The sequence below is a fragment of the Podarcis pityusensis genome, assembly GCF_964106645.2.
Source record: "Podarcis pityusensis genome assembly, chromosome: 3".
NCBI classification, from domain to species: domain Eukaryota; kingdom Metazoa; phylum Chordata; class Lepidosauria; order Squamata; family Lacertidae; genus Podarcis; species Podarcis pityusensis.
In genome coordinates, this window is record NC_138026.1 from 21,298,464 (window position 1) to 21,310,791 (window position 12,328).

At 41.3% G+C, this 12,328-nt stretch overlaps 1 protein-coding gene across 1 annotated transcript in view; it reads right to left on the bottom strand.

Annotated features, from left to right (window-relative positions):
* Nucleotides 1-3,314: 3,314 nt before the first annotated feature.
* MCPH1 (microcephalin 1) overlaps nucleotides 3,315-12,328 on the bottom strand; it is a 116,107-nt gene continuing 107,093 nt past the window's right edge. The window contains exons 14-15 of the mRNA XM_080998280.1: nucleotides 8,095-8,332; nucleotides 3,315-4,171 (exon numbers count right to left, since the gene is read on the bottom strand). Coding sequence (XP_080854406.1) covers nucleotides 4,113-4,171; nucleotides 8,095-8,332 — 297 coding nt within the window. The 3' untranslated portion in view covers nucleotides 3,315-4,112. The remainder of the gene's footprint in view (nucleotides 4,172-8,094; nucleotides 8,333-12,328) is intronic.

A 12,328-nucleotide genomic window follows, 5' to 3' on the forward strand; every position in this document is an offset into this window, starting at 1 on the left:
GAAATTGACTTGCCAGGTGGTGTGTTGTTTGATAAGAGGTTGAGTGTTGGGGGCGGGAGGAGGGAGTCTTGTTTAATTTCATTGTACACAGGTTGTACAATGACAATAAATGTATTCTTATTCTTATGAAATAAATAATAATAATTGCTTTGAACAGAAAAAACGAGTTTTATTTTTGGTATCAAGATTATGTTGCAAAGCCATATTTTAGTGCACTTCTTATATATCCTATTGAACTTCATGAACCCAAATAGTAGTATAATGTCAAGAAAATGGAAATAGGTACTTGGAAATAATGGTCTTCTTAAGGAAAGGTGAGTGATGGAAGTTTCCTTCTCCTGGCCATGTAGGCAGTCTCCAAATGTGAACTGTAAAAAGAGAAGCTTTCCCTTCCCCAGAAACCGAAAGCTGTAAATGCTATCATGCTATTGGGACCCGCAAAACCTTGACTCCAAACCAGCTACATGCCGTCCACATGCTAATATATATTGAAATTATTTGAATTTCTGCAAACATTGACCTGTGTTTGAATGATGTTCATCCAGGGAATGATATTTAAGTGCTGGGTTGTAATAACCTTAATGTCTCTTGATGATAGCACTGAAATCCTACTGCCATGGCAAGAATATATATGTGACATGTAAAGCAAACCCAATGCATTTTTTCTAAAAAAAATGTTTAGGGGCAGTCTCATTTTTCTACTCATATTGAAATACTGCTCCTCAATGAGGCCAAACTTAGATTCACAAAATGTTTAGGGGTATGCGTACCCCTACGCCCCTCCAGAAAAAAGCACTGAGCAAACCTATGCCGAAAACAAAGGTACCTATAACCTGAAAGGTACCTATAACCTGGTAGAACTTATCACTGGATTCCGATATCCCACTTTTGTCATTCAAGCAGCAGCAGTGATACAAACATAATCTAATGCAACATCCTACTAAAAGGCAGCCTAGGCACAGGTAGACAGCTCTGCTCTACTGAAATCCCTTGCCGTACTCCTTGATGAAGTGTTCTATTGATGCAAAGCTCTGTCAGCTTTTGGGAAATGGGGATGCTCTGACAGCTTTGGGGAATTGGCTCAGAGTGCTGGCCAGTAGCTATGCTTCTCTCACTCCACAGACCCCAGTACTGATGCAGGATTGCTCTAATAATAATAAATTTTATTTATACCCCGCCCTCCCCAGCCAAGACCGGTCTCAGGGCGGCTAACACCAGATATAAAACAATTGATTGAAATACAACTGAAAAACAAGATTAAAATACAACTTTTAAATGCAGCCTCATTTCAGTAGAAACTCAAATCAAAAATTTTTTGGGGATGAAAACGTTAAATTTTCACCAAGGCCAACTATCCAGACTGGTCCTACATGGGCCAGAAAAAAAGCCAAGGAAGTCCCCAAATAGGAGTTCCATCACAGAAGGAGAAAGGAAAAAGGATAGAGGGGAAGGGGATCAAGCTGATTCCAAGCCAAAGGCCAGGTGGAACAACTCTGTCTTACAGGCCCTGCGGAAAGAAATCAGATCCTGCAGGGCCTTGGTCTCATGAGACAGAGCGTTCCACCAGGCCGGAGCCAGTGTTGAAAAGGCCCTGGCTCTGGTTGAAGTTAATCTAACTTCCTTAGGGCCCGGGACCTCTAGGTTGTTGCTATTTATGGACCTTAAGGTCCTCCGTGGGGCATACCGGTCCCGTAGGTACAAGGGTCCTAGGCTGTAAAGGGCTTTAAAGGTCAAAACCAGCACCTTAAATCTGACCCTATACTCCACCGGGAGCCAGTGCAGCTGGAAAAGCACTGGGTGAATATGCTCCCATAGCAGAAACCCTGTGAGGAGCCTCACTACAGCATTCTGCACCCTCTGGAGTTTCTGGGACAGCTTCAAGGGCAGCCCCGCGAAGAGCGAATTACAGTAGTCAAGCCTGGAGGTGACCGTTGCATGGATTACTGTGGCCAGGTTGGGGCAGGTAAGGTAAGGGACCAACTGCTTGATCCTACGCTAGGTCCTACGCTGTACTGAGGGATGGGAAACCTGTGGCTCTTGAGAGGTTATTGGACGCCAACTCCCACCATCCCAGCAAGCATTAAACTGATAAGAACAGATACTACACTTAGCCAAAACACCCATCCCAGCCAGCATGGCCCATAATGATGGATGAGAGTTGTAGCCAAAGAACATTCCTTAATATTGCTTTCCACTGTAGTGCCCCCGCCCCCGCTCCCAGTGAAGCGCAGAAGAGGGTGACAAGATTATGCATTCCGGATTAATGTTTCCACACATTTCTCCATCTACAGGAGAGAACCAAGAACCTTTTCATACACTTCATTTTTAAGGGTGTGAAAGTGTGAATGCAACAAACCAGTATTTTTTAAAACGCATGAGTTACACAGATACAGTCAATATGGAGTTAAGATTGGCTAAAGTGCCTTGTATGCTTGGCAGCAAACCTGGTTTCTTGCTGTGCGATGTGTGAAATGGGCCAAGTATTCCTTCAGGAGGAGATTTTTATTTGTAAGGATCTCTGAGTACCTTTGCAAATATATACAGTGGTGCCTCGCAAGACGAAATTAATCCGTTCCGCGAGTCTCTTCGTCTTGCGGTTTTTTCGTCTTGCGAAGCACGGCTATTAGCGGCTTAGCGGCTATTAACGGCTTAGCGGCTATTAATGGCTTAGCGGCTTAGCGGCTATTAATGGCTTAGCGGCTATTAACGGCTTAGCGGCTTTAAGAAAAAGGAAACAAACTCGCAAGAACTTGCAAGACGTTTCGTCTTGCGAAGCAAGCCCATAGGGAAATTCATCTTGCGGAATGACTCAAAAAACGCAAAACCCTTTCGTCTAGCGAGTTTTTCGTCTTGCGAGGCATTCGTCTTGCAGGGCACCACTGTACAGTGGTACCTTGGGTTACAGATGTTTCAGGTTACAGACGCTTCAGGTTACAGACTCCGCTAACCCAGAAACAGTACCTCAGGTTAAGAACTTTGCTTTAGGATGAGAACAGAAATCACACGGCGGCTGCACGGCAGGCCCCATTAGCTAAAGTGGTACCTCAGGTTAAGAACAGTTTCAGGTTAAGAACAGACATCCAGAACGAATTAAGTTCTTAACCCGAGGTACCACTGCATATATATTAGAAAAGCTCTTCACTCATGTGCCAGCAGCGTAAACTCTGGTGACTCCCAATCTGTCAAATGTTCCTGCATTTGGCTAAAATCAGAGCTGTTTAACAAAGAAGCTGCATGCATAAAACCTGACAGAGCTATCGAGTGAGTAGAAAATGTCTTTTTAAAGCAAAGACAACCAGTCTCCGTCATTTAAATACGTTTGTTGTAAATATCTTTATTATTCTCCCACTGTAAAGTCTGTTACATATGCACCTAATAAAAATGAACATTTGTCCCAGGAGGTTGCACTGTACATGACTTGAAATTTCATTTCAAGACAACTTATGAGAAAATCAATTTGGTATGTTGGGTTACATAAATTAGCGATGACAGGTTTTTGTGCATAAAACATTTATGAGAGGGCTAGGAGATCATGATACACAAACTTTTAAGAATAATTTTTGATATCATATTCTGCTCTTTACTGGGAACCATGTGTTCACATGCCACTTTTTATTTATTTCTATTTCAGTCCATGATATATTGCTGTCTTGGCAGCAAGTTTCCTAATAAAGGGGTTCATATGCTTGTCTGTAAAAGGTGGTTCCTCGTTTGCAGAGAGTCTTCTTTTGCCACTTGTATGAAAGGAGCAAATAAAATTTTATATGCATAAAGAGCAAAAAAAATTGGCAAAGTTAGAAATTCATCTACCCCGTCTTCGTGTTTTATAGGCTTTGATTTCATAAACAAAAGTATCTATTTGCAGCCCACTGTAGCATTTGTGACGTGAACATGGTTGTGAAACCACATTGCTGTTTGGCTTTACATCTGTGTGATGCTCATTCACATATCTTTGGACAGACTGAGTGTAGGGCTTAGATGTCCTTTGCCACTTCGACGTTGAAGGTTCTTGCATTTTTTTTTAAAAAAGTAAGCATGTTTCATTACATTTATGAAGTGGGAAGTATTTATTGCTCGGTTTGCTAGATGAAGTCCAAAGATTCTGGTGTTGTTTACTTACTCTGAAATTTGTAGTTTTCAGGCGGACAGATCTTGTTCTGTGTGACTGAATCTGTGGGTATGGGAAATGAAGGATATTATTTAGAGCGGACCAACAGATTTGCATAGAAACAGACACTAAACTGGGAGATCCATTAGCACACCAAATGGGAGAATCACCTTTCAGCCTGGATGTTGAACCCACCTGGCCTAGTAGGTTCAAGACTGAGCTAAAAGGAGATCCTGCATTCAGATAACTGTAGGATTCCTCAGTCTGAATATTCTTTTATACACACTGAGAAGAAAGTGGAACAGTGTAAGGCCCACTCATAATTTCCATGCACATAAATGCGTAGGGATAGGCAGGCTCAGTAATGCAGCTAGACTGGTAAGATAAAGGTAAAGGTACCCCTGACAGTTGAGATGGCAAGAATAAATATTGACATCCTGGGCATCAGTGAACTAAAATGGACGGGAATGGGCGAATTCAGTTTGGATGACCATCATATCTACTACTGTGGGCAAGAAACCCGTAAAAGAAATGGAGTGGCCCTCATAGTCAACAAAAGAGTGGCGAAAGCTGTACTGTGATGCAATCTCAAAAATGATAGAATGATCTCAATACGAATCCAAGGCAGACCTTTTAACATCACAGTAATCCAAGTTTATGCACCAACTACTACTGCTGAAGAAACTGAAATTGACCAATTCTATGCAGACTTACAACGGCTTATAGAAGTGACACCAAAGAAGGATGTTCTTCTCATTATAGGGGATTGGAATGCTAAAGTAGGGAATCAAGAGATAAAAGGAACAACTGGCAAGTTTGGCCTTGGAGATCAAAACGAAGCAGGGCAAAGGCTAATAGAGTTCTGTCAAGAGAACAAGCTGGTCATCACAAACACGCTTTTCCAACAACACAAGAGACGACTCTACACATGGACGTTACCAGATGGGCAGCATTGAAATCAGATTGATTATATTCTCTGCAGGCAAAGATGGAGAAGCTCTATACAGTCAGCAAAAACAAGACCTGGAGCTGACTGTGGCTCAGATCATCAGCTTCTTATAGCAAAATTCAAGCTTAAACTGAAGAAAGTAGGAAAAACCACTGGGCTGGTAAGATACAATCTAAATCAAATCCCTTATGAATACACAGTGGAAGTGAGGAACAGGTTTAAGGATTTAGATTTGGTGGACAGAGTGCCTGAAGAACTATGGATGGAGGCTCGCAACATTATACAGGAGGCAGCAACGAAAACCATCCCAATGAAAAGGAAATGCAAGAAAGCAAAGTGGCTGTCCAACGAGGCCTTACAAATAGCGGGGGAGAGAAGGCAAGCAAAATGCGAGGGAGATAGTGAAAGATACGGGAAATTGAATGCAGATTTCAAAAAAATAGCAAGGAGAGACAAGAAGGCCTCCTTAAACGAGCAATGCAAAGAAATAGAGGAAAACAACAGAATGGGAAGAACCACTGTTCAAGAAAATTGGAGACACGAAAGGAACATTTCGTACAAAGATTACCATAATAAAGGACAAAAGTGGTAGGGACCTAACAGAAGCAGAAGACGTCAAGAAGAGGTGGCAAGAATACACAGAGGAATTATACCAGGAAGATATGGATGGGTCGTACACCCCAGGTAGTGTGGTTGCTGACCTTGAGCCAGACATCCTGGAGAGCGAAGTCAAATGGGCCTTAGAAAGCACTGCTAATAACAAGGCCAGTGGAAGTGATGGTATTCCAGCTGAACTATTTAAAATTTTAAAAGATGATGCTCTTAAGGTGCTACACTCAATATGCCAGCAAGTTTGGAAAACTCAGCAGTGGCCAGAGGATTGGAGAAGATCAGTCTATATCCCAATCCCAAAGAAGGGCAGTGCCAAAGAATGCTCCGACTACCGCACAATTGCACTCATTTCACACGCTAGCAAGGTTATGCTTAAAATTCTACAAGGAAGGCTCAAGCAGTATGTGGACTGAGAACTCCCAGAAGTGCAAGCTGGATTTAGAAGAGGCAGAGGAACCAGAGACCAAATTGCAAACATGCGCTGGATTATGGAGAAAGCTAGAGAGTTCCAGAAAGACATCTACTTCTGCTTCATTGACTATGCAAAAGCCTTTGACTGTGTCGACCACAGCAAACTATGGCAAGTTCTTAAAGAAATGGGAGTGCCTGATCACCTCATCTGTCTCCTGAGAAATCTCTATGTGGGACAAGAAGCTACAGTTAGAACTGGATATGGAACAACTGATTGGTTCAAAATTGAGAAAGGAGTACGACAAGGCTGTATTTTGTCTCCCTGCTTATTTAACTTATATGCAGAATTCATCATGCGAAAGGCTGGGCTGGATGAATCCCTAGCCGGAATTAAGATTGCTGGAAGAAATATCAACAACCTCAGATATGCAGATGACACAACCTTGATGGCAGAAAGTGAGGAGGAATTAAAGAACCTTTTATTGAGGGTGAAAGAGGAGAGCGCAAAATATGGTCTGAAGCTCAACATCAAAAAAACGAAGATCATGGCCACTGGGCCGATCACCTCCTGGCAAATAGAAGGGGAAGAAATGGAGGCAGTGAGAGATTTTACTTTCTTGGGCTCCATGATCACTGCAGATGCTGACAGCAGCCACGAAATTAAAAGATGACTGCTTCTTGGGAGAAAAGCAATGACAAACCTAGACAGCATCTTAAAAAGTAGAGACATCACCTTGCCAACAAAGGTCCGTATAGTAAAAGCTATGGTTTTCCCAGTAGTGATGTATGGAAGTGAGAGCTGGACCATAAAGAAGGCTGATCGCTGAAGAATTGATGCTTTTGAATTATGGTGCTGGAGGAAACTCTTGAGAGTCTCATGGACTGCAAGAAGATCAAACCTATCCATTCTTAAGGAAATCAGCCCTGAGTGCTCACTGGAAGGACAGATCGTGAAGCTGAGGCTCCAGTACTTTGGCCACCTCATGAGAAGAGAAGACTCCCTGGAAAAGACCCTGATGTTGGGAAAGATGGAGGGCATAAGGAGAAGAGGACGACAGAGGATGAGATGGTTGGATAGTGTTCTTGAGGCTACCAGCATGAGTTTGACCAAACTGCGGGAGGCAGTGGAAGACAGAAGTGCCTGGCGTGCTCTGGTCCATGGGGTCATGAAGAGTTGGACACGACTAAATGACTAAACAACAACAACACCCCTGACCGTTAGGTACAGTCGAAGACAACTCTGGGGTTGCATGCTCATCTCACTCTATAGGCCAAGGGAGCTGACGTTTGTCCGAAGACAGCTTCTGGGTCATGTGGCCAGCATGACTAAGCTGCTTCTGGCGAAGCGGAGCAGCGCACGGAAACGGCATTTACCTTCCCGCTGGACCTATTTATCTACTTGCACTTTGACGTGCCTTTGAACTGCTAAGTTGGCAGGAGCTGGGACCAAGCAACAGAAGCTCACCCTGTCGCGGGGATTTGAACCGCCAACCTTCTGATCGGCAAGCCCTAGGCTCTGTGGTTTAGGCCACAGCGCCACCCGCGTCCCAACTAGACTGGTAGGCAGTTCAAATAGCAGCAGTTCGGTCACACAGTCAGTTTTTCCTAAGTGCCAGCAGGCATGGCTTTTTCTTTGCCACACACACATGTGTGATCAGATGGGGAAATGTCGTTGTGGGCTGAAGTGTTATGTGGATATAGTCAGAGGAATTTTTATGCACAAAGAAAATGGAAGGTGTTTGACTATGGATATTGAAATAAGAAAAGCAATATCTATGCACTGTCAAGTTCACACATTCACATTTCCCTTAAATTATGGAGGACTTGGTGTGCGATTGATGAGCAGGGATCATCATTTCTTGTGCATAGGAAGAACTAGTTTTGTGAGACAGCTCTATGTGTGTATTGTATACTGGCATGTTAACGTGGGAGTGGATGATATGCAGATTTGCTTACGTTTAAGTGCACGCACAGCTATGGTTTTATGTTAAAAAGTAATAATCAGATCACTTACCTAGAATCCATTTTTCGGATAAACATTGTATGTCCATATTATTTCTAACCCTGTATTCTCCAATGCAGATTTTAGCCTGACGGGGAGTTTTGCACACTTTCCCCCCACATAGCTGTACCAGCTCACATAGTTTCTTATAGGGTGGTTGACTAGCAGGAGATATGAACATTGCAGGATGATTTGAAAAGAGTTTCTGGTGAACTTCTCTATTTGGAAGGTACCGCTGAAATCTGCAGATCTGTTTGAAGAGAAAAAAGGAACTCTTCTGATGCACTCTTTAGAAATTGAATTTTGCGCATAACAGCTCACATGCACATGAAGTCTACCAATGCAGAGTCTTAGAGTTAAAGCTAACCGAGATATAAGTGTGATAGTTATATATCAAAGTCTCATACCTAAGACTAGAAGAGATCCATAGGACATTGATAGAGGGCTCTATAATTTTTAGAAAACAAAGTCAGGACAACATTGATATTAATCAACCCATTTTTTAAAAAAATATTTTACACACAGCGATATTTATTTAAATGAACCAACATGCCCTCTTTTTAAAATAAATAAATAAATAAGTACAATATGTGTTTGCTCAGGAGTATATTCCCCTGCACTTGATGGATTTTACCCCCAGGTAAGATAGGATTGTGGCCGTACAGAACATTCCTAAGTGAAACGGAGGCTGGAGAGTTAAGCAGCGAATGATCTACCACTTTCCCAAAAACCTGCTTTAGCCTTGAACCCAAGAGAGGGTTTAGTCCTTTTTGTTTTCAAAACTCCATCACAACTGTGCACAAGTTATTAATCCACAGCTTGCCTCTCCTCACAAACCTCCAGGCAGTGTCGAAGTCGCCACACTCCCAGGTTCTGAGTCAAAGAATCAACCAAGAGAATAACCAACTGCCAACTTCTTCCCCAATACCATTTATTCTTTGTGAAATACATTTGCAATGCAAATACAACACAAATGCTAACAAATTCCTTAGGTGGATGGAGCTAATGTGTTAGTCAGGGGTCAGCAAACTTTTTCAGCTGGGGGCCGGTCCACTGTCCCTCAGACCTTGTGGGGGCCCGGACTATATTTTGAAAAAGAGGCAGAGAACCATGCATAATGCCCTGAGATACTATACTGGGAATACTTGTTAGTATATAAACCATGGTTAGTACCAGTGCACGTATTATAGTGAGCTACAGGCTGGGAAGGGAGTTGGAATTCATACCAGAGAGAGGATACAGAGAAGGCACATGAGTCTGATCTTGAAGCTGTGGTTAAGATATTGATAGAGTGATGTATGCACTAAATCTATTCCACCCTTTCAGGCATCAGCCATGCTGGCTTGGCCTAATGAGAGTTATGGCCTAATGAGCAGCCCAAAACTTCTGGAGGGCACCAAGTTGCCAAAGGAAGGTCTCTACAACGACTTTAACAAAAGTGAAAAATGTTTATTCGTGAAAATACAAAGTCACTTGGTTAAATGGTTAACGGGGTAGCCCTCCAGATGTTGTGATGGTTGGTGGCTGCCGGTGGTGTTGGGAGCTGAAGTTCAAAAACAACTGGAGAGTCATAGGTTTTCCAACCCCGAGTTAAACACGTAAGTTAACATGGACAACGTACACACTCTTTAAAATGTTAGAACCTCCTCAGGATAAATACAATTTATACACTTTTCAATTATTCGAAATAGCATTTCTCTGCCTTTAGAGACATTTAGGCTAATCAGCAAAATCCAAGAGAAATAAAACAATCTGCAAGAGACATTAATCTAGCTTTGCTTTATCTAAAATTAATAATCAAACTAGATTGTGCTAAAATTGTCCCATCGCTTTTGCGGCGCTAAAGCTTCCAACCTGAAGCTGATTAGAAGTGACAAGCTCTGTTTATGTTAAAAGCCAGCAAGAGCCAGAGTTTGTTAGAAAGAACACACACACAATGTAACTTGCTTTGTAATCCTGCTGTTTTACACATTTTGGAGGACATGATTTAAAGGGCCTGCTTGTTCAACATTGTTCCTGAAAGCTTTTATTTGTTGTGGTCGTAACAAAAAGTCACTTTGTTTTCACAGTGGTTCCAGTGGTACTGGCAATGTACTCGAGTAGACAAGGAAATTGAACAAGGAAAAAGAAATGGCTTCTATTTTATGTTTCACAATAAAGATGTAAAATCAGGAAATGCCAGAGAGGAAAAGTTCTAAACCATGATGTCAAGGGCTGTTGTACATTTAAATACTTACATGCTGCACAGCTGGAATGGCTAGTGCTGAGATTATGAACAGAGCCTATGGAGCGAGTTGTCCATTTGAAACTGGAATTGGCAATCAGATTCTTTGAAAGAGACACGGCACTTCAGTTTCTACAGAAATTGTTCACATTTAAAAGCAATCAAAATGTATGCTTCCTTGCTCCATTAAATCAATGGAGCAGCAATCAAGTACCGTATTTTTCGCTCTGTAAGACACACTTTCCCCCTCCTTGTAAGACACACTTTCTCCCTTCTTGTTTCTTGTTTCCCTCCTCTAAAAACTAGGTGCGTCTTATGGTCGGGTGCGTCTTATAGAGCGAAAAATATGGTAATATATATATATGAGTTTAGGTTAGTGTTTTGTTTTGTTTTAAATGATATTTATTGAGAATTTTAAAGTTACAAAGAAAAAAGAAAGAAAAGACAAGAGAAGAGGAAAAAGAGAGAAAGAAGTAGATAAACATAACAATTAAACAATAGTTCAATAACCAAAGTCGAAAAAAATAACAAAACACACAATGCATCTAGATCAAAAAACAAAATTACAAAAAACAAAAATAAACAAAAAATTAAAAAACAAGTCTAATATTCCCAAATCCTTAACTTTCATTAACTTATTTCAACGACCTCCTCACAGCTCCCTTTTTTGTATTCTAGTTGTTAATTATCTCAGCAAATCCTTTCCATCTTTCACAATATTCTGTCATTTAAATTACCTTAATCTATTTTAACCTTATCTTACCCTAAAAAACCTTAAAATTTAAAACTTAAATCTTATATATACCAAATTCTTTTAACCATAACATATTCTTACATAATTCTTTTTGACATTTCTACTAAGACATTTCTACTAATAATTTCATTCCAACATTTTTCTAATACTCATAATTTTACGATACTTTTCTAAATAAAATTTTAAAACTTTATTCCAATCTTCATCCATTGTCTCTTCTTCCTGGTCTCGGGTTTTGTCAGTCCTTTCTCATCCATCTAATCCATCAACCTGGTGCTCTAATGTCTGAGGCTCTTAAGTCTTTTCCATGTCCCTTCTGCAAGTCTTCTTCTTGTTTATACCTGCCCTTTACTTTGTCTTTTGTTGATCTTTTTCTTATTTTCTTTCCTTTCTCATTGGGGGGTAGGTCTCGGGAGGACTCCAATCCAAAAGTATCTCCATCTCTCCTCAACAGATCAGCCCATTCCCCACAGTCCCATTCCCCACAGTCAACACTGTAATCCAGAAAGTATTTAAAAGCATGATTCACAGTCTTTCCAAAATTAAGAGCCCTCACAACTCCAGACCCCCCCTGGTCCACTCCAGATTCAAACTTCAAGAGCAGCGGCTTATACTCCTGCAAGGCCTCGGATCTCTCCATTTGTGTTATTTGAGGTTCAACAGCAACCTCCTCCATTTTCTTCTGCACTTGCGCTTGCCCTATCAAAGCAGATTCCTGGGCTGGTTCCTGAATAGTTTCTATATGGGTATTCGCCGTTTGTCCAAAATTTTTAACTGCAACAGTCATCAAATCCATCTTCTCATGCATCTGCTCCAGCAAAGCACTTGTCTTGCAAAGAGCAAGCACCAAAACTTCTTGTAAACACATTTTTTTTTTCAAGGTTAGAATCTGGTCTCACGATCCTAATCATACAGCTGTGAGGTCCCCAGATCAGCTCCGGCAACAAATTAGCAAGCTCCCTCTAGAGGAGACAATTTCTATTTGTATCCATCTTTTAAAAGCAGGACCAACATAGAAAAATTACTTTCACTTTTCAAATACTTTTTCTTTTGATTGCAAGAAGCAACATTGGAGTCAATTTATTTCTCTCTCTTTTTTTTTTACTATCTGTCAAAAGACGTTCCATTCACAGTCAGTGAACTTCCCCATAAATTTCTGTCTCTGACACCCCGTTCCCAGGTTTGAGATGGTGGAAATTTTATCTTTCTTTACTCTCTCTCCTGCAGGCTTAAACAGTCAAAAATCCCCCTCTTTTCTCCTGCTTCCA